This window comes from Vidua macroura, chromosome 16 (genome assembly GCF_024509145.1).
Source record: "Vidua macroura isolate BioBank_ID:100142 chromosome 16, ASM2450914v1, whole genome shotgun sequence".
NCBI classification, from domain to species: Eukaryota; Metazoa; Chordata; class Aves; order Passeriformes; family Viduidae; genus Vidua; species Vidua macroura.
In genome coordinates, this window is record NC_071586.1 from 9,741,387 (window position 1) to 9,764,437 (window position 23,051).

At 37.7% G+C, this 23,051-nt stretch overlaps 1 protein-coding gene across 4 annotated transcripts in view; it reads left to right on the forward strand.

Moving 5' to 3' along the window:
- CYTH3 (cytohesin 3) overlaps nucleotides 1-23,051 on the forward strand; it is a 48,808-nt gene that overhangs the window by 21,830 nt on the left and 3,927 nt on the right. For 3 of the 4 annotated variants that reach the window (XM_053991791.1, XM_053991792.1, XM_053991788.1), the window contains exons 2-12: nucleotides 3,080-3,162; nucleotides 3,706-3,770; nucleotides 4,182-4,248; nucleotides 8,305-8,423; nucleotides 10,963-11,043; nucleotides 13,075-13,187; nucleotides 14,236-14,384; nucleotides 15,153-15,264; nucleotides 22,383-22,459; nucleotides 22,541-22,612; nucleotides 22,746-22,900. In XM_053991791.1, the coding sequence (XP_053847766.1) occupies nucleotides 3,080-3,162; nucleotides 3,706-3,770; nucleotides 4,182-4,248; nucleotides 8,305-8,423; nucleotides 10,963-11,043; nucleotides 13,075-13,187; nucleotides 14,236-14,384; nucleotides 15,153-15,264; nucleotides 22,383-22,459; nucleotides 22,541-22,612; nucleotides 22,746-22,900 (1,093 nt within the window). Of the gene's footprint in view, nucleotides 1-3,045; nucleotides 3,163-3,705; nucleotides 3,771-4,181; nucleotides 4,249-8,304; nucleotides 8,424-10,962; nucleotides 11,044-13,074; nucleotides 13,188-14,235; nucleotides 14,385-15,152; nucleotides 15,265-22,382; nucleotides 22,460-22,540; nucleotides 22,613-22,745; nucleotides 22,901-23,051 lie in introns of those variants that run through there. The other variant, XM_053991790.1, reaches the window with a different exon arrangement.

Below are 23,051 nucleotides of genomic sequence, written 5' to 3' on the forward strand. Positions count from 1 at the left end.
GAGGCAAAAGGGTGGCCTTGGGAGGGGTCTTGCCAGAGTAGATAATTTCTTACCATGTACCTGCAATGTTTGCTTAGGACTGTGATGATGTTTTAATCCACCATTGTGTGTTACCCTCCTGTGTTAATGTTTCAAAAGCCTTAATTGAAGTACAGAAATACTGTTAGCCTTTGTTTTAAGACACAGAGTTGCAACAGCAGGTACAGTAGCCATGAAGTCCCATGGCCTCCTGGAGCAGACACCTTCCAGGCTGTAATGCCACATGAAGTCTCTTCAGAAACTTTTTTTTGATGCATTGAGTTTCCCACTGATATTTTCTACAGCATAAAGAGCAGTACTGGAAAAGAGAGGCAATGGTAGACAACTAGAAGAAGGATGATAATGAGGCAAACATCTTCAGTATCACACAGAGTTCATGTGAGCACAGGACAGTGCACTTGGGAGTGACCCTGGCGAGTCAGTCATCCCTTCTCTGTGCTGGTAGTGTGAGGGGAAGAAAAATACTGTCTATATCTAGAGTTTCTAGAAGTTGAGCAATACTGTAACTCCCACACTGAAATATTTTGGCTCTGATATTTACATACCATTATTTAAAGATGTTGCAATAATGTCCAGTTTTATATAAGTGCTCTCCAAGTGCAGAATCTTCTTTTCCAGCAGACTGCTTGTCTTGTATGTGGCAGATAAATACTTGATGTTATTCCCTAATGCAAAACATAGTCTGACTCCATTTAGCTTTTTTCCTTTCTGTCTAACAGCATCATTAATTATACTGTGAGGCTTGTCTCTACTGTGGCTGTGATCAGAGGAAAGGAGAATACAGCAGACAGTGTTTGGATGCTGTAGGAAAACACTGAGGTGTTTGATTTCTCTTTTTTTGTGGGTTGCTTGAGCATAGAAAACTGTTACAATTTGTGTTGATTCCAAAAAAGCAATTTCAGTTGTTCCAGATATTCCAAACCTGTCCCAAGGAGCCTTCACTGCATGGTAGAGTAAGGGAGAAGAAGCTGCAGTACCACTCACTGGTGTGCAGATTTGGGAAGGGCTTGTGGTAGTGGCTAATCCAGAGGTTTTGTAACTCACCTTGAAGAAAAAGGAACACCATCTATGAATTCTAAATATTTATTGCTTCAAGATGATTTTCTGTTTGAGGTTTGATTAGTATTTCCAGTTGCCAGTGAAGGTGAGAGTTACCAAAATGTCTTGCTTCAGCAAAATGTTAAAAGTTTAGCATCTCTTACTAGTACTGCTGCTGTAAAGCTGCAGTGTAATTTCATCTACAATACTGCAGAAATGCTTTAAAGGATATCAGAGTGTACTTCCTATCTAAGACTGATTATACATGATTTGCTTTTTTTATAATCAACATTGGGTATCAGTATTAATTTTTTTTATCAGTTAACTAGTTGGAATATTTATGGTGTATTTATGTACATAGTGTGTGTATAGTCATTAATTCTCTGTGGTTTAGGATCTTGGAGTAAGCATGTAAGACAAAGATGTGATGTAGGGACGTGTATTTGTAAGGTTTGATGTGAAAAGAATCTTACCACTATTCGCATGCAAGAGATTTTTAGGAGTGGCTTTCTGATGAGGAGAATAAGCAGGTAAACATATTGAAGTCTGGTATTTGTTCAGCTGAAGACTGTCATTTCCTAAACTGAAAGTAATTTAATCATGTTTGTATCTGGAGTAGTTAAATGAAATCATTTGCCATAATTACTTCTTGTCTAACAAGGTCTGTCGCCATTTGGATTTTGTTACGATTCAGATCCTAAAAGGAAAGGAGCTTAACCAGTGGATGTTGAAATAATCAATATATTTCATTATTAGGATTTGAACAGAAGCTCTGTTCCAAATGTGTGTTTAAAACTCTCCTCTCAAGCTGAACTTTTCTTTGTAATCCTGTTGCTACAGTCTGTTATGTATATAAGACAGTGGCCTTGACCATCCCAAATGACTACATTTGTTGTGTGCTGCTCTCACATACCTTATTAATTATTTTTGTTGTTCCATTTTACTGAGCTGGAAGGAAAAGCTGTTCTATAATTAAGGAGCTATTTCCAAGAAAGTGGGTAGCATTAGAACTGTTACTGCAGGATTGTTGCACAGGAAGTGAATATTTGTTGTTGGTGTCTGGTGCTGTACAAATGAGCAGAAGTAATCTCTGTTCAAAGAACTTTCTTGCTGGGGAACATCTGATTGTTCCAGAAAAGCAAGAGTTTTATGCTAGTGATTTTTGGTCTTTGCTGGTTGTCAGACACAGGGTGAGGGTAGGATGAGTGACAGACACACATTTGCGTCCTCAGTAGCAACTGATTTTTATCAGCAGGGTCATATATTTCATTTAGCATGGCCAAGGAGAAACCTAAAATTGACTTAAATACTACAGACTCACCTAAAAGATGTTACACAAAGCCCATGTTTGTGTTAGTAACCTGATTCTGCTGCTGTATTTGTGTGTCCTACTGCTGGGAGGTATTTGGTGTTAGGGTGTGTGTTGGGTTGTACCTGCCTGCATTTCCCTCTTCAAAGCAACCAAATGAGGGGGCACTGCTGGCATTAGGGGATGTCTGAATTCAGCACCAGGACACATTTCTTGTGTATAGCATTGGCTGTTCTTTGGCTTTTTTTCCCTGGAAGATAGTAATATCTTCTGAATCATAATTAATTTACATAAAGAATTTTGGTATGTTACTGATGTAATAGAATTATATCCAACTTGAATTTGGCAATTAAGCTGTAGAACCAAATCTTGCCACATCATACGATAACAAGATTCCTTTAATTGTCTGTTTTTTCTTTTGAAAGATAGATTCTCTCCATAGTCATTCATTCAATTACCTTACTTAGGATTTTTATAAAGGAGATTACAAATATATTAAATTTAGATTTCATTTATGTTGTTTGTTTTGATTTGTTTTGGGGTTTTTTCCCTGAAAATGATGTAAAAGAAATGTCCTGATGTTTCATATAAGCTTATTTTTCCTAACCAGTTTATTAAGTTTTATGTGTGATGATGAGGTATCAAATGCTAAAATACAAATGCTAAAAAATTATATGTTTTGTTCCATTCCAGTGCCTGATGACCTCTCCATGGAAGAAAGAGAAGAGCTTTTAAATATACGTCGCAGGAAAAAAGAACTGATTGATGATATTGAGGTAATTGATTTACTGTAAAGATCCTTAGAAGACTCCTTCAGTAGATTAAGTTACAGACCTAAATATGAATTTCTGGTAATGGTTTTAAAAGCATATAAATTACTTAAACAAAATACTTCTAATAGTGAACAGGATTTATGCATCATATGTGTGCTTTTAAAAAGATTAACTTCTGAATTTATGTAATGCAATATGTGCAGATGTCCACATTTTATTTGTGTAATCAAAACCTCATTAAACAGCAGATTTGCATCCAGGATAGGAGTGAGTGAGAAATGGGGACAAGAAATCTTATTAATTGATAATGGCAGCTTGGTCTTGGTGCTCTGGGACAAGCACGCACTGAGAACGTAGGTCCACGTGTTTAAGTCATTCAGTTGTGATAAAATCTTTAAATACCTAAGGAAGCCCTAAGATTGTTCACTTTTCTTCAGGTAAATAACAAATATTAGAAAATAAAATCTAATTGATCATATTATTATATGATAGTTGATTTCAAAATATGTTCTAATATAGGTTAATGTATTGTCCTTCCTTTTACAGAGATTAAAATTTGAAATTGCTGAGGTTATGACTGAAATTGATAATCTGACTAGTGTAGAAGAAAGGTAAGTAATGCCAACATATGGACATGATTCAGTAAGACCTTGGAACAGGTCTTCCAGGAACAGCAAGTAAAAATACCTTTCCCATGCTAAACAAAGGATGGATTACCTTTATTTAGTCTGTTATAAAGCTTGACTTTATCCCATGCAGGCGTGTCATTTGTTTGGATAGAGAATATGTTAGATAGAGCGTAATATTTTATTGTCCAGTTGATAAGGGTATGGGTCCTGAAGCTGCAATTGCTTAAAGGAGTTGAAAATAGTATCATAATTTTCTCCATTATAAAAAGTGAATGTCTTGATATTGTAGTAGAAAATACCAAGTAGCCAAAACAAATGATAAGGTCATCTAGAAGTCTTTTTGTAAGAGTGACTGGTAAGTGCTTGTTGTTTCTTCTTTGTCTCTATATGTAGCAAAACTACACAAAGAAATAAGCAAATAGCCATGGGAAGGAAGAAATTCAACATGGACCCTAAGAAGGTAGAGAATTTTTTTTTTTCACTTGTCAGAAATCAAGTTTCTGCTTGTAGTATGATCTATGACAAATACTTCTATGTTTTTTTAAAGAAACATTTCTGGTAATATAAGTTCATAGGCCTTACTTGCATGTCATGTAACACACAGAACAGAGGGTTAAATTGGAAGCAGCCATCAGGTCAGGTGCCAGTTGTGCTTCTTTCACTTAAACAAGCCCTTGATAATGGAGGTTACTTATCAGCAACCAAATACACCAGGTATTGATTGACCTGGCTTGTTTTGTACCTGTTAGAGGTGTTCTATGTTGAGATGTCAACTATAATTAAATTTTTTTTCATGTGTGGTTGTTAGTGAGGCCATACTTTTTCTTTAATGCTCTCCTATTTTATCTTTCAAAATACTTTTGCTATATTTTTTGTTTTCGTGCAGACTTTTATATTTGGATATCTAAAGCCTGTTTCTGAAAAAGGCATGTGTGAATATCTGTATTTTTGTACATACATATATACATATAGATGTGTACCTATCTGACTTGTACAAGCTTGGATACCAGTTTCAAGGAATCTGCTCTGCACGTAACCCAGAAGTAATGGAGTTCTTTCTGGAGTGCCTCTCTGTTTCTTAAATTGTTGTTAATTTTCTGGAAAATTTGGGGATTTGCACATTCTCTTACAGACTTCCCCTGCAATGTTTAAAAGAGCTTCTTTGACGTATTTGACCTCTAGCCTTTGCTTTTCATATTTCATCTTCCTTGCTTTGTTTTATTGTCCTCTATTGTTTGTAATTGAGATTCCATTTTGAATTTGTGAAGAGTATTCTTTGAGGTCTTTTTGGAAATCATTTTTTTTTTGTGTTCTTGACATGTTTTTTTTCCAGTTGTATTGAATTCACTTACATTTTGGTGGCTTTTCTGAAGTGTTCCCAGTACAGTATGGCTTCTGTTCTTCAGACTGTTTCCAATTCGACAGAAATTCTCAAGTACAAGAACCCTTTCTGAAATGCTGGCCGTGTCTTTTATTTTTATTTTCCATTTTGGTGACTGCTTAACTTCTGTTCTTTTGAGGGCAGAATACCCCCAAACATCCTGGTAGTTTCCTGTGGTCTTCCAGCTCTTTCAAGTTGTAGAAGTTTGTGGCAAAGTCACAGGATGATGTCAGATGCTTTCATTCCAGCATTAACTATTTTTTGTTATGGTTCTTGCTGGATGAAATTATTTCTATAAATAGATGCTGTGGCCACATTGCTACTGTAACATAATTTAAATGTGGTGAACAGACTCAGAGTAGTAATTTCTTAATAATGCCTGTGATCAGTGGTGGCTGCAGTAGCTGTCTGCTCTGAAGCTGGGTCGTGGTGTTGCTTGCAGCTGCTACATTAAGTTACAGACAGATGAAGTATGTATTCATCCTTCTGGTGCTGGGAAAAGCTACCTGGGGTTCATTGGGAAAAGGATGTTTTTCATTCAGCAACAGGAGGGAAGGTGGTCTCTGGATTTAGGAATGGCAGAGAACTGGGGTAATAATACTTGGGTTGAATCCACCAAGTTTCCTCCTTTAAAACCAGGTAAAGAGGTTTTTTTTTTTAGAGGTCTTATGTTTTCATATTAGCAGGAGCACAGTGAGGTAATTTTCTTCCATCACTTCTATTTAAAGACCATTACACGTTCATGTGTGTGTGTAGAGCAATTCTCCCTTGCCCCCTCTGAAAATAGGTGTGTTTTATGTACTTCCAGGATGTTGTACCTGGGAGTTTGGGTTTGGTGAGCTCCTGTGGGAAGGGTTGTAAAGGTAAAGTTTGTAAAACACTTCAAGAATCCCTGTGCAGAGACAAAGTTGTGCTGGAAATTCACCATGCTGAAGTTGGTACTGCCTGTGTTCAGCCCAGGAAATGAATTCTCTGTGACAAAGGCAGGGTTTAAATAAGTGCAAAATTTATAATTGAGTTACTGTAAAAGCGATGAAATTCAAAGCAGATTTCATTGCAGTGACGTAAAATAAAAAATAAATCCATGCAATATTTGTAGTGAATATTGAAAATGTCTGTAGCAATGAGTTTTGTGTGGGTAAGTTAAACTAGTACAGCTGTCATCTGTCTCCTGTCAGTCTACAGAAAGAAAATTTGCATCAAGACAAAAGATAGTGTAGGAGGTGCTGGGGGTTTGCTTGGCCTATTTTGTCATTTATTCCAGACGCTGAAGTTGCTGTCCCAGACAAATTACTTTTCCTGTTCCGGTTCTTTAATATCTTAGGAATAATTAAAAAAATATCCAGGAAAAGGAAAATGAAATTGATTTTTACAGTATGGTAAAGCGTCTGCTTCTGTGCACAGAAATTTGTTTTCCATACTTCAAGTAATGTCCGTTATCAGTAACTTGTACAACTTCAGAAAATCTATTCAGATCAGTCTGTTTATACTAAGCATGAATATGGTCCAGGTGTTGAACCAAGGGAATCTGCTATTTCTGATATCAGAGGAAAGATTCTCTTTTGATTTTCAGAGATGAGAGCTTTTTGTATAACTTGGGATTGGAAAAAGCGCTATGTTTTGTAGTCAAATATTGTATAAATAAGCTTTGAAGAGATCAATTCTGAGGAAAGCTCGGCAATTTCTGCTTCAAGATATAATGGATATATTCTTTGCAAAGAAATCATGTCTGTTGTGAAATGACTTATCAAAATATTAAGTTCTTAGAGTACCAGCCTGGCATTCAAATTTTTCAGATGATGATGACATTGTTCTGAGAGAATTCCAGACTTTCTAAAAAATGCTTCAAGCTTTATAACATCATAGTTTACTTTCCCTGTTAAATTAGGTCAGAAAACTGACCTTTTTTTGTCAAGCAGGTAACCATTTCATTATTAAAAACTAGAATTAATCAAACAGAAGGATAATAACGTTTTTGAATGTTACTAGAGGGCCATCTATGCCATTTAAAAAAAAACAGAATTTTTTTCACTTGTAATGAAATAAATTACAGAAATTGAAAAACTAGTATTCTTGAAATTATGAAATAGTCTAGTAGAGGATATTAGTAATAATTTATTAACCTCTTTTGTACATGTTTGAATCCAAGACATTAAGGCTACTTAAAGTTTCCATGTTGTTAGAGTTTGAAGAAATCAGCAGGAGTAGCAGCTTCTGTGTTGGGGTCTGTGGGCTGTACTGAGGGTGGTTATCTCTGCATGACCTGCTCAGTGTCAGAACAACATCCCTCCCATCCTTGCCATCATCTCTGTATAACTCATAGTCTCCTTTCTTTGCCACTTTCCAGAGAAGTCTCTGGGCTTCCCTAGCGTGTGCCAGTTGTAGGGCAATAATTTATGGAGGAGTAGGAGTCCTGGGGCTTGATCAAGTACCCTCTGAGGGACAGGGTAAGACTTTCCACCTGCCTTTGGTAGCAGCTGACTGAGCAGCCCTTTGTGAGTAGTGTAATTCCAGTCCTTTGTGAATAGTTTAGTTCCAGAACAACCAGAATTCACTGATAATCCCAATGTCAGCATAAACTCTTTTAAACCGGTTGCAGTATCTTCAGCTGTGACTTCCTACTGCAAGTAGTGGCTTGATGTATTGGGTTGCAGTTTGTAGATGATACCAGATGCTTGATTTTGTGTCATGGTGGTAATTAAGTAGTTTCTATGTACCTCTTCATTATATGATTTTGCAGATTACAGCTCTGCAGACATTGATGCAACGTTGGGAACAGGCCAACACACACATTAGCTCCAAAGAGCAATGTGCAATCGTTATTCAATTAATATTTGATCTTTCAAATAAAATATTAAGGGTTGAGGGATTCAAACTGCTGCCTAGTACTTCTAGCCTTAAAAATGTGTTTTCATTTTCATCTTAAAACCAATACTAAGTATTGCTCATCTAACTGAAAAACATTTGTTTACCATTTTATTAAAAGAAGTAAAAATCTGTAGCTAATGTAACTCTTAATGTGCTAAGTGTATGTCTGTGTCGGTATATTAATACCAAATGTTGCTAGTGTTATTTACTTAAATGCTTGTGGAAGAAGACATAACATTCCTTTTCCTCTGGACTTGCTCTTCCTAGGGAATACAGTTTCTGATAGAAAATGACCTCCTGCACAACACTGCAGAAGACATTGCACAGTTCCTTTATAAAGGAGAAGGATTAAATAAAACGGTAATTGGAGATTACCTTGGTGAAAGGTAAAGTAAAAATATTGGAACTCTGCTCTTGAGCTTACAAAGCCCTTTCACAGGTTTTGGGTAGTTCCCCTTTAGAGGTGGCAGGAGAGAGCTGCTCAAGTACTCTGAGATCCATAAAAGCTACAGTGGGGATGTAAAACTGCTACAGTATTGTGACAGGTTTTCTTCCTGTTAGGTTGTTATTTTTAAATGGGTACATTATGGAATGATATTTAATTAACTATAATTTAGTATTTTGAGTAAGCCAAAACTTTTGTCTTTAGTGCAGAATTCAATACCAGGAGCTTTTGGAATGTCTGAGAGTTGTGTTGCAACACTACTGGTAACTCTTAGTAATGTATCCAAAGGAGGAATGATTTGCAGTCAGTAATAATTGGACGGTAAAGAAATTACTTATTAAAACAGGTATTTCCTGGGACAGTAGTTCCAAGCAGGTTTTGGTGTTGTCACTTCCCTGCACACACACGTCCCATTGCTAAGCAGGTGTCTCCAAGGGCAGCTGCACCCTGTCCTTATCAGTCCTGGTACAATAAACATGCAGTGTGCATATTTATGCACACTGTTGCAAAACACAGTCAGAATGCAAATGACTTCCATTGCTGTGTAACCCAGGAATTGATTTAAAAAAGGCAGCTGAGAGAGGCAGCAGTGCAGTGGGTTGGAGTGTGTGTATGTATGTGCTGGCACATGTTCCAGTGCCACCTAGGGAGCTCTCAAAGGTGACTCATTCAGGATGTGCCCCTATGGTGATGGGTTGTGGCAGCTCCCTTTTGAGACACTCTTCAGTCTGGTTCCAGCAGCAGCAGCATGGTTTGTGCTCAGCAGTTTCCTCCTGGCTTTCATAGGTTCACTCAAAGTTTCTACTGTAATATGAGCATTTAGAAAATAGATCTTTGTTATGAAGTCTCTATGCAGAATATGTAGACACATCAACAGTTTTTATACAACAGAATTATGTCTGAGGACATTCTCTCCTGCTTTGCCATCCCCTCTTGGGGCCCATCATAAATTACTTCTGTATTCTAGCTAAATATAGCTGAAGACAAGACCAGGTCAGTCAGCAGACTGAAATATTTATATAACATTCTGCCATAAAGAGATAGAATCTATATTACTGACTTTTATAGTCTAACAGCACTCAGCAAGCTGAAAGAAGAATGGTGAAACGGAATAAGGTAACACTTACAAATAAAGTAAAAATTATAATAAATAAAGGATGAATTACATCCTAAAAAAAGACTTAAGATTTCATTCTATGTGGGTAAATCTTCACCTCTTTTAAGTGGCTTCCTGGAGCATTTTATTATTTGTCTTATGTCTTTGGAGGTGTACCCAGCACAAGTACTGCATGCCTATAAACAAAATAAATAATTTCCTTAAAGTAAAAACATACCCCTCTGGAGTGCTCTCTTTTATTACACTCTCATGCCACTTCATTGAAAAACAGTTGCCCAGTTGAATTGTGCATTGTTAAATTTGATGAGAATTGCTTGGATTTGCTGACAGAAGTGGTGTGTTTTTCTGTTAACAATGTAGGAACATTCTAATGAAGGAACAGTTGGTTTTAAGGTATTTACTCCTGAGTGTTGCAGGTTAGTCTGACCATGCAGTTAGTCAGCAAGGCAACAGATAATTCCTGGTGGGTGCACACCTTTCTATTTTCGGGCGGAGGCTGATACACAACATTCTGTCTTGGTGAGGTATTTAAAGCACACCCTGAGGATTATAAACCTTTATTCTTCTGGCACAGGAACTTGGTGATGGTGTGGGCCAAGTTCTGTCCATCCACATAGTTTTGTGCTCATTAATGTTTAAATGTTAGTTTTGAATTTAAACACCCTTGTATCAAACAAAGCATAATTTGGCTCATGATTTGCATACCAGTATAGGAGATGGGTGAGAGGAAGCCTATTCAAAACCTCTTCTGATTTTAGTTAACTTTGTTGTGCCAGTTCTTGGAATGGAGTAAGACTACAGTACATGCTAAGCAGCTCTTTTCAGAAGCTGTTCTTTTTCTTGGATACAATCAATAGAAGCATTTTTGTTTCTTATCTTTGTATGTAAATTAAGATACTGCTTTAATATTTTCTGTTCTTAGAGTGGAAAAAATATATTTTGTTAATCATATGTTGTATGGCTAAAGAAATTAGTCTTACATTAACCATTGTTTTAAGAATTCATGACAATTTCTGCAAAAGGCTTTTTACTGATTAAATTTCTCAGGTATCCTCCTATGTCAAGGCAGGTACAGTAATAACAAATGTGAAGCAAAGAAGGCAAGGCTATTTTTAGGTCATTTAAATAAGCAGTTCTAAAATGCAATGTCCTGGCTTTTGCTAACCTACCAGCAAAAATGGGCAAAGTACTAGTGTTAAAGAGGAAAATACCTTTCAAATAAATGTATAGGTTATTTCTGATGGCTTTATTTGATCAGTATGAGTGTTTATTTCATTATTTATTTTCAGAAGCCAATTGAGATAACTAACAAGTCTTTAAAGGTCAGAATTGTAATTGTCTATTTCCATTTTGTCTTTCATAGAGATGAATTTAATATTAAAGTTCTTCAGGCTTTTGTTGAACTCCATGAGTTCGCTGATCTCAATCTTGTACAAGCCTTAAGGTGAGTAAATTCTTTCTGTTTTTTGACCTGAGCTTCCTTTATCAAATTGCATGTTTATATGAGTCACTGTGTTGATTTATTTGTCAGAAAGCTGCTCTACAGCTCAGCACAACCTCTACAAATTACTGTGCAAGTGGGCAGAGACATCTCTGTTTAACCCTTCTGACAGCTTGTGTGTGTGCTGCCCTCCAGGGTGAAAACTCCTGGTCATTTCAGGCAAATACAAACAACTAAAACAGCTGTTAATCCTCGGTGTGCCTGCCATATGTGGACATTGGAAGACCTGTTTTATATCTTAGCACAGAGATAGGTTAAAAAAGAAATAAGCTCTTTACTTAAATAAGTAATTTTCTTCCTCCTTTTATTCCACCTCAACTTGTCTTTCTGGGCAGGGATGGGGAGAAATCCACTGCCCATGCTCACTGATTATGTTCAGTCACAGAGAGGTAAACTTTGAAACAAGGGATTTCCTTCTGCTTGCCTCAGTTTCCCACTTGTCATGTGAAAGAAAGTGTGATATCTTAGTTTATTTTCTTCCCTTGCTACATGAACAGTTTCCTTGATTTATCTGGGATGCCTGCATACAGTGACCTTGTGAGATCCCTTCTCATCTTGGTGAAAATCCGTCACAGATTGATCAAATTAGGTTGACTTAGACAGTTCTGCCTGGTTTTTTGCCCCAAGTGACTCTCTCCTGACACCAGATAAATGGAAATGTCCGTGTGATCTTTGTTTCTGGTGCAGTGCCTTGTGATGTGGAGTCAGAACAGCTTTGCTATGGTTGAGTGATGTGGTGATGATAACTTGAGCTGCCTGAGGCTTGGGCCAAAGAAGCCTTTTCTGTGGCTGCTGAAGCTTGTCTGGGAAGCTTCGTATTCCTGTCTCTTTTACCCAGTTTGATGTTAGGTTTGACTTTATTCTTCCTTAGCAGCTGCTACTATTAAATGTTTGTATTTTGGTAGCTTACAAAATTCGTGATCTGGGTTGGAACCTTGCACGAGGTGAGTAAAAGACAGTACATAGAGCTGACAAGCTAGAGATGGCCTGTGACACTTGAATATCATGTCCTAAAATGAAAACCAATGAAGACAGGAATAAATGGTTGTTATACTGGCATCCAGTGTACAGGGAATAGTGAGAACTTGTTTTGCATGGCAGAGCATGTAACTTTCCTGGTTTAATTCAGATAATTCTTTTGCTAAGAGATAAAAGAATAAATGGTGAAATTCATTGGAACGTTTTAGTGCCACAGTGTGTGCCAAAATAAGTTTGTGAAGACTTCTGTCCTGTATGCATTCCAGTGTACCTCTATGTAGAACTAATAAGTTACAAAAATAAATTCTGTATTTCAGTTTATGCTGCTAAGCAGCAGCAAATTCTGCTACATATATTACAAAATTACTGAAATGATTACATAAGTTGTTCTTTTTAAGGCCTAGGTCTGATTCTTATAGGGTGAGCTTACAGTAGACAGGCAGCACCTCTCTAAGCAGTGGGGTTTTCTTGTTGTTGTTACCATTTTTAGAAGGTTCTGTATGAATTTAAGTAAATATGTTAAGTCTTTCTGTATTCCTTGTTTCTCTCTCCTTACACCAGAAATATTTTGTATGATGTGTCTTTTTACATTGTGAATAAAGTCTAACTGACTGTTCATTGCTTTTTGTAGCCAGGAAACCCAGGGAGGATTGAACTTGTTTTTCCCCCCATAGCATTCTCATGGCAAAAATGGGATGCATACAGAAAATTGTTTACTAGTCTGGAAAAAAGAGAGAGTCTCAGAATATGAACTGCCATATTATCTTGCCTGATAGCATGCAGTGTTGCTGGCTGAGTTACTGGGCTAGCCATCTGTGCATGTTGCTTTATAATAGCTCCTGACTTGTGTGTTGAGAGATTGAGAACATATTTCTAGGACATTCTATATAGACAATGCTGATTTTTTTTTTTTTCCATTTGTTTTGGATTATTTGTAATAAATACTTAATATATAAATACTGGAATGAGTCTAACAATTATTCTTCCCTTTTGTAGGCAGTTTCTGTGGAGCTTCAGACTCCCAGGAGAGGCTCAAAAAATTGACCGTATGATGGAAGCTTTTGCTTCACGCTATTGCCTTTGTAACCCAGGAGTCTTCCAGTCTACAGGTCAGTCACAGGAAACCACAGGAGTTCTTAACTATTTATATGATCCAAATATAATTTTTATTTATATGTATGTGTGTATATGTTCTACGTCTGATGCAAGGAGATAATGGCCAAAATAATGTGTGAAATGAGAAATACCTGAGAAATGAGAAAATGTGACTGACTAATCCAGGAGGTGCAAGCTTATGGTCAGAGTGCATGTTCATTTATAAAAGATCACAGAACTGCACAGAATGCCCTGGCATTGCTGTTCTGTTTGGCTATATACACAAATAGATGGCTCTTGATCACTTAATTTAAGGAACAGATAGGATGGGAAAAGGTTGGCAGAAAGCAGGTCTGTAACAGCTAGAGAGGAAAACAGCTACTGATAAACTGCTGAAGATGTAGGCACACTTTCCCTCTCTGTAGCAGGTTTTCATCCTGCTTTTTCTTACACAGAATCTTGTACCTGAATTCTGGGAGAATTTACTATAATCATAACCATGCCAAGAGGCATGACAAGATTTCCTTTGTCATCTTCTGATATTATCCAGTAGTGCTAGCTACCTCCTGTATGCCAAGGAATTGAGGCAGTGTCATTTTCAGTCTTTTTAAATACAGTCAGAATATTATTTTGAAGAAATCATTCTTTCTTTTGGGAGAGAGCTTTGGAAGTACTTTGAGTAGGAGGAGGCTGATGGACCAGGTTTATTATAGCATCCACCACTATGATTTAGGCAAAATCTGTGCAGAGAACATTTTGCCCAACACTTAAAGCGTTTCAAGTGAAATGTTAATTTAGGGTGATAGCAATGATTTCATAAGAGTTTAAATTTTTTTGGATTCTCATACAGTTTTTCTTATACTTGTCTTTTATTTTAATTGTAATATTTTTGTCTTCTTGGGCTTACTTCAGCAGCTTAAGAATTTTATACTTTTATGTACAGTGTTCAGGATTTTTGGCTGTTTATTTTTCTTAATCAGTCAAGATGAGCTCTGTACTAATTTTACAGGTTTGTACACACAACACATGGGAAGATAAACCATTTTTCAAATCTGATTTCAGATACATGTTACGTGCTTTCATTTGCCATCATTATGTTGAATACCAGCCTGCACAACCACAATGTGCGAGATAAACCCACAGTGGAGAGGTTTATCTCCATGAATCGTGGAATTAATGAAGGTGGAGACCTTCCAGAGGAATTGCTAAGGGTAAGTTGGGCTGGGCAGGACAAAGCCTGGCTTTGTGTTTTTAATAGCAGACTTAAAAGTATGTACAACAGTTCTCAGGCAAATTCGTCAAGGGAAGGCAAAAGAACATTTTCTAGCATGTGTAACCATTTGAGTAGCTGAAAGAAGCTATTTTTCTGATTCACAGCTACTTTGAGCTAGTTCTGCCTATATCCAACCTTTTGTTAAGAACAGGCTGTTTCAGAGAAAAAGCTGTTTATCTTTCAGTAGTTTGCTTATGGCAAAATACTTATGGAATTGGCTGCTTATGAAAAAAGTAGCATTTCTATCAGAAAAAATAATAAAAATTTTTTTTTTCTTTATTGCCTCTAGCATTTCCCACGTCTTGTGGAGCTCCCTCCTTGAGAAATCAGTAAAAATAACTGCTCTATGACAGTATTATGGGCTACACCATTTTCTGAAAACTCAGATTTATTTGGCAAAACTTGTACTAAATGAAACTGATCTTGAAGCCTTCAAAGTACTGAATGCTGAAGCTAAAATAAAAATGTTGTTGCTAGGAGTGCTTAAGAAATTTGTGCTGAAGAGAGGCTTGCTTATAGATGAAATAGTTTAAAATCAAACTTGATCAGAGTAGTAAACTAAGATAGATGGGGGTAGTCCAGAATTTTATGGACAATTTTTCCTGTGCTTTTTATACTAATAGTCTGAGAAGCAGTAAGATATCCTGGTTGCATTTTCTGTTAAGACTTTTATTAATGAGGTCTTTTTCCTCTTTTATTTTTCTAGAATTTATATGAAAGTATTAAGAATGAGCCATTTAAAATTCCAGAGGATGATGGAAATGATCTAACGCATACATTTTTTAATCCAGATAGAGAAGGTTGGCTGCTGAAATTAGGTTAGTCACAAGGGCAGTTCTGCTGCTGTATGTTTGTTCATTGTTAGCATGTCTGCTGCTCCGTGTCTTCCTGCTTTCTTGTGAAGGTAACAGGTTTAACTTTGTATTTAAAAATGTATGAACCAAAATAAGTAGCTCCTTTACGTCTGAAGGCTGTTGCTTCTTATTTTGCATACCCAAATTAGCAATCTCGTTTCAAACTTCGGAGTTTTATTTCTGAGATCTGAGAAATAAAAACTCGTCGACAAAAAGGAAACACCACATGGTATTTACCACATGCTGTGACTGATAAATAACAACTGAGTCTCCATAAGGTCATTTCAGAAAACTGTGTGTGATGTTTCAACACAGTTTTCTGTGTACAAAAAAAGGATTTCCCTTCAAATAGTTATTTTTGTATGTCTTTATTTTTCCATATTATTTGTGAGTTTCTCTTGGTTTGGTTTTGGCTATGATTTTTTAATGAGTGGTTTAAATGTGCCTTCTTGTTTTCCTTATGGCCTATGACCTATCACCTTTCTGTTCTGTGACTGGCTGTCTCTGCTTATTCTGCATTAGGAGGTACGTATCTGATTGCTTTCCAGTCCCCTCTTCTTCAGTTGCTCATTCTTTTATTTTCTTCCTCCTTACTCCTATTTTTTTTTTTTTTTTTTTTTTAAATCAGATTCGTTGTAGCATTTTGCTTTTTCACTCAGTGTCACTAACAGTGTCATCAGTGGTGCTCTGAGGGACTGGCATGTCAGTGTCTAACTCACATGCAGGTGTGTTCTGCAAAAGAAGAAAGCGTTTACATGCAAAGCAGAAAAATAAGGATGACTTCACACTTTTCTCATTCATAGAAGAACATAACAAGGAAAGAATAATCTCTGCTGAGAGTAAACAACATGTCTTACTCTGTCACGAAGTTTGAGTGTTTTTGTAACTTGTTAATCAATGATAATAGATTATTGAAAGACTGATAACATTTGAACTACATATTTGTAAAAGCTGTTCTTTTTCCTGCTTGTTTTCCTTTCTAATACATTTAGCTTATTTAACAGAATCTTAAATGAGCTTCAAGTTCAGGGTTGCAGAAACCTCAGGTAGTTCAGTCTCCTGGCACTGTAAGATGCCTTTGTTTTTACAGACTTGTAAAGTTGATGGGATTCACTTTTTCACTTGGCCTTAGGGATGTTTTTTCCTATATAAAGGAGATTGACATTTTGTTTTAAGAGTTGTTTTCAAGACAATAATTTTTTAAAATTTAAACACCAGCACACACTTTGCTAGAGACAGTTGTTGGCCACTTTAATGTGTTGAAGTGGAAGAAACTTTGCACTTGGAGAATGGTGACTAAAGTTTGGAAAGGGATGTGTGCAGGGGTGCACATGGGGAGGATGGTGAAAGTAGAGCCTGGATAGAGCCATGGGCCCTCTCTGCTGATTGCACCTGGACCTTGGTGGTCATGCTTGTGCTGGAAGGAAATGGTTGTGAAAAGGAAGCATTTGGAATTCATTCACGTGCTCCCCAGTGTTGAATTCTGACCTCTGTGCTACAGATGCTGTGGAGCTCCTTTTCTAACGACAAAGAAGCAAAGCTCTTGCTTTTTGACCTGTATTGGCTCAGCTGGCACAATTTCAAACATGACTTTGCAGCTTTTCTCCATTTGGTAGCATGGGATGATGGTTAACAGAAGAGCCTTTCAAGCTGGTGTAGGTGGAATGTGCCTTTTGGAGAAGAGGTTGAGTTTAAGGCCATGCTGTTGTCAGTGTTCTCTCAAGGACTTACACATGATGGGAGTGTAGGCAAGTGTGAGTGTGTGTAGAGGAGTGACAACATCCTCTGTGGAAGAAACTGCTCATAAAAGAGCTCTAATAAAAAAATTGAGGAACAGAGAAATTGAGGAAGCGATGACTGAAAGTAAGTGAGAGCTGCCAGGAACTTCTGCACAGTCTGTCTCTGGTGCAAAGTCAATAAACCACAGGTCAGGACTGCAAACTCTGCCTGAATCTTCAGTGTGTAGGATGCAGATGAGGCACAGTGCACAGAAAACCCAGTAGTAAAAGGGTGTGTGAAGCAGAAGGGTGTTACACGTAACACTCCCACGGTATGAGGGTTATTTGAATAAAGAAATGAAACGTGTCCAGAAGCCTCTGGTGAATCAGCCTGGGAATGCCTGGAGCTGTGCTTCTGTGGAAAACTGCATTTTTTCCACAGACACAGACTGGTACAGACTAATACACTGCTAGTTTAGATGCAATGACCAGAAATAAACCTGACAGTTTGGTTTTTTTTCCCCTTTAGTTTTTTCCCTTTTATTTCTTTCCTCTCCTTCAAGTTTCCTATCTGCTAGGAGTCTTAAACTGTATATTCAGAGTGCTGTCTCAATCCACATAGTTTGCATTTTTACAGTCCATTTTTTGGGAAGCACTTCTTGTGAAATGGTTGGGGTTTCCTTTAGTTCTAGAAGCTTCTGATACTAAAAACTTGTGTATTGTTGAAATGCCAAGGAAACAAACTCCTGTATGAATGTTTAAGTGCTCCATTGTGATAAAACATAGAAGTTGAAATAGAAAGTTTTTATATGAAACTATAAACATGACTAAGACTACTTGCAGACTCTTGAGTATATCAAGACAGTATTTTGTATCTGGTGTTTCTCATAGTCAGCTCTTCCCATTTATGTAGTCGTGCCCCTTTTTTAGTATTCCATCCCTTACTGTATTGATTTTTCTCTGGGCAGAAGAGAGATATGAAAGTTTAATATATTGTAGAATTAATCTGTCCAAGAGACGAGTGTGGGTTTTAGAAGGCTGGGAGAGTGCAGAAGGCTTTTGGAGAGTTTGCTGCTCTGAATTGTTCAGAGGTGACTGCGTTAAGTCCGGGTGCCAAACCTGGCAGCCAGACAGCAGTTCTGGTTTTATCTATCTAGACTTAGCCAGTGCCTTTAAATAGACATCTTTATCTTGGTATGCCTCAATTATCATTCAGTTCTGCATCGTTTGAAGCATGGTGTAATGAAAATGAATGCAGCAAGTTAAAAACTGAAAGCTGCTGAGTGCTAGTGAGTCCTCCTTGGAGCAGCTTGATACACTGTGAGCCTTCAGATTTTTCTGCATAATGAGTGGTGTTGATACCATGAAATTTTATGCCATCCACTCTAAGGTATTTTGAAATTGTTTCCTGTGCTCTCTGCTAATGCCCAAGTTAGAACTGTTTTGCCAGGAAGGTGTTTCCTTGTCTTAAACAGCTTCTCTTGGCCAATTGCTTGGTTTGTGTAATATTTTCTTCTAGTTAGAGGGAAACTTTGACATTATTCCCCCAAACTGGAGAGGAAATTATTTCAGCCAGACACATGAGCGTGTTAATTTTTTCTGCCAGTCAGGCGGTTACGGAGTGCTTGGAGATGGTCCAAAAGCTTCACATCCGGCCTGTCCCGCCAGCGGTGCTTGTTCCAGCACATCTGTCCTTGGGAGGATGTTGTTTCTCTTCCCTAATCTGGGGTGAGAGAACAGGGCTGGTTGATCAGGAAACTGGTGCCTTCCGCTACCTGCTTGGCCTTGTGGGGACTGAGGCTCTTCCAGGTTGAGGCAGTCAGTGTTGTGGTCAAGGGACCGTGATTCTTGAAAGAAAGCCAGACTTTGATCCAACCAGCTGTGTAGTTGCTGAGTCTGTTCTGTCTGGTGCTATCTAAATGAACTCAAGAGGGGAAAAAAAAAAAATTTTCGTGTGTGCATCTCTCTCCTTCAGCTCTAAAACTTTTATATAAATGAGCTGAAGATTTGAGTGGAACTTTTTAACTTTAGGTACTTTGCTGTCTTTAGCCTTAAGGCCTTTTTTACTTTGGAGATTAATGTTTCCTAAGTAATTTCCAGTTGTTTTTCCCTTTATTATAGATGGTTTCTTTTACTTTGTTGCCTAGTTTGTACTTTGCCCAGAGTTAAAAAAAAAAAAATCCTATGTTGAGTTACAAAGGTGAAGAGGGTTTCTGTTCCTGTTTCTGTACATTTTGCCTTGTAGCCTTTTATTGTAGTTTACTTACATTTCCACCTACAGTGGAAGATACTGTGCTTCTACATTTCATTATTTGAGATGTCTGTGCATTTTTGTAATCAGCATGATCTTTCAGAAGTATGTCACTTATCTCTCCATTTCTGTAAATGTTTATGGATTCATACTCTGGTTTTCTTGATCCTCTTCTGCTAACTTAATTCCTTCCAGTCTTAATCTTTAAAGGGCTGGGAGCTGGAATAAGAGATGAAGTATGGTACTAAACCCTCTGTTGTTGCTTTGTGAGCCTACAGCAATCTCAGCCAAGGACAAGAATGTTTTGTTATCACGTGTTTTTGCCTATTAATCTCATGTGCAGTTTACAGGCCACAGTGCTTTTATCAGCCACCTGCTTGAGCTGCAGCCCATTGTAAAGGCATATTAAACACGTGTGATGTGGTGACCCCTGCAAATTTGATTAGTACAGATTAGATTTTGAGCTTTATATTAGAGTTTCTGTGCTGTTGACAGCTGAAACTCAGTAATGGGATGGGGAGACGGTGACTTGTATGTGAATAGTTCCTTATCCTGCCAAAAGATCCTGCCTAACTGCTTTCTTTTTTTTTTTTTTTTCTTTTTCACTTTCATTTTTTTTTTCTTTGGAAGACTAACTCATAGCTTGGTAGAGCAGGGACTTCAGGTCTACTTCTATGGCTCCCATGAGTGCTGTAACCCAGTGAGCTTACTGGCTGTTTTAGGGAGAAGGGAGCAGTAAGAGGGATGTTGATGGAAATACTTAATCATCTTTGTGGCTTCCCTGGAACTGGGAGATGTTTCATGACAAAAGCTTCCTCAAAACTGCAGCGTGATTACAAAAGGTTTCAGGTTTGAGAAATCTGGCTTTTCCAGAGAGAGTGGATGTTGTCAAGAAAACATTCAGCAAACTCAACTGCTGTTTACTGCTTGGCGTTTCATACTGTTCTGGGAGTGTGTGTTTTAGGTCTGTTGTTTCTTTGTTAAATTATAAACAGGTCTTCTTTTAAATATATGGTTATTACTGATTTTTTAATTGTGTTTTGACATGATATCACAGTTAATGAGAAATGCCTTCGTTCACTTCAATCTGCTCTGTGATAGTAACCTCTTTCCTGTTGGATTCATTCTCCTCCTGAATTATTTTCCTCCTAGAAACTGTGCAAGCCATGACCTCTGATAGCCTGTTACCTGTTAGCCTGAAAAACAAAGTGATGTTTTAGGGTCATAAAAATGTTTAGTGATGTTAATGTGCTAACCTTGGAGAGCAGAACGTGACTTAAAGCCATGGCAGTTGGTGCTGGGTTATGTGAACACAAGTCACGTTGTGGTGACGGCAGGGAGTGCCTGGCAGTCTCCGTGACTTGGCGGCTGCTTTTCCATTGGGCTGGCAGTGAGTCAAGCTTGAATTCATCATTCCAAGCCCAAACACTTCCTGATACTTGAGCCAGCTCTCGGTCAAGGTGATGGGGAATTTTTCTAGTGACTTACGTGCCAGTTTGAACATCTCTGCAATGTTTATTTAAGGATCTGTCACAGTGGTTGTACTAAAATGCCACCAGTTCTTCCCTCACTGTCTCCAGTTCACTCAACCATTCATTTTGTCACGGCTTCTGCATCTTGCACTTTTTTGCCTTCACTTATTTCACCACACCTGCTTGCAGATTAAATTTTTCTTAAGATATGAGTGCATCTGGTGGAAACAAAGTTTGTTGAGTACATTGAATGTTGCGGTGTGTTAGCACTGGGTTATTGTGGAGGTTGTGAAACCCAGCCAAAGCAAGGTGCAACATGCAACATACTTGGTCTACAATGAAAATATGCAGTAGATTGGTATCAAGAAATGTCATGATATCCCTAGAATTGTTTTTTAATTTGAGTTGGATTTCTGTATTAAACAAAAACTCAGCTATCTTAAGCAGAACAAAAAAATTATGCTTATATCTTAAATTTGATTATTTGACTTGGATTAAACTGGGTATCTTGTGTGTATTAATGGTGCTCTTCTATGCACAGTTGTTCAATAGCAAGATCAACTCCTTGAAATGTTGGCTTAATGAAATTAAATCACTGCTGAATGGATGATGCACAGGTGGTGACATAATCCTGAAGTCAGATAACTATGGTGGACCTTTAGTAACATATGCATGCTCTATCTACAATTGTCTTTCTTGGAAATGAATTTTAAAATAATGTAATTTGGGAAGCCAAGTGTGTTCTGAAGCAGCCATTGGCAGAAAAACAACTGAGAGGGCCAAAACAATACTGCTGTTTCTAAAAGGGAACTGTGCCCTACAGGGTGACATTAGCAGGTGTAAGGAAGAGGAACTCTGGTTGCTGTTGTCTAAATTGTTAATGAAGGAAAAATTGGCATTTTTTGGAGCAGTAGCAATTTCTTCTATCAGGTGTACTCAATGATATACTAACCCATGAAGAGAAGATGTTTTTAAAATACTGAAAGATGACAAATTAGTAAATATGGTATATTTTGGCACAGGATTTGCTCCTCGTTGATGACACATCATATTTGTTCCGTTAATGTTTATGAGCATCTAACGCACTTGATGTTAAATCCGAAAGTAAAGGCAGTTTCTTAATCACATCTTTGCTCGTGAGTGGAGTGACAGGAAGGTGATAAAAGGCCCTTAATTTTGGGACTCTTTCCTTGCCCAGGGCAAGCTGTTGAGGGGGTTGCTTCTGTTGCAGGGACGCAGTTGCTGGTTCTGCAGCCAGTGCAGGTGTGAGCGGATGCGGGTGTCAGACCAGCCCAGGGCTGGCCTCATCACACCCTGGCAGCAAGGGCTGTGTCCAGCACTGTGCAGAGCTGTATTTTTGGTGCAATGAACACATGTAAGGGCCTGGACAGAGGGAGCAGGTCTGGCCACTCACCGTTGCCCATGGCTCTGGTGGCTGATGGCACCTCCATAGTTGATGCTGCCTCAGGACAAGTTGCAGTAACTGTTCTTTAACCTCACTCATCTGTGCCTGATCCATTTACCATTAAGCAATTAAACCATACTTTGAAAAATAAGCAAAACTTAATTATTTCCTTGCCCATTGTTGAAGCCCTGACAGCAGCAGCACATGTTTAATTCTGGAATACCTTTTGTTTGTAGGGGGAAGAGTAAAAACATGGAAACGGAGATGGTTTATTCTGACTGATAATTGCCTGTATTACTTTGAATACACAACAGTGAGTATATATCATGGTGAATTTTCTTTGTAATCAAGACTTATAAGTAGCTAATAATGTGATATTTTTCTAATTTTTTAGGACAAAGAACCTAGAGGAATTATTCCATTAGAAAATCTTAGCATAAGAGAAGTCGAAGACCCTAGGAAACCAGTAAGACAGTTTGATATTTATTTTTTAAATAAAGATGAGTAAACCATATGGAACTTAATTGTACTGTTAAATGAATGTATTTGTCAGTTTTATTTTGTTCTTTTAAATTTATTACTTCATTTCTACCCTCCAGAACTGCTTTGAGCTCTACAACCCCAGTCATAAAGGTCAAGTAATCAAAGCGTGTAAAACTGAAGCTGACGGTAGAGTGGTGGAAGGCAACCATGTAGTGTATAGAATATCTGCTCCCACTCCAGAAGAAAAGGAAGAGTGGATTAAATCTATCAAGTGAGTTTAAAGTCTTAAATGTCTTTCAGAAGTGAAGTGTAAGCTCTTTACAGAGTACGATACAAAGAGAATTTGTTGTAACTTGTTGGGAGAACTCTGATGTGGCAATGTCCTCGAGGACTAACAGTGAGCTCTGTGGGTTTGATGGCTC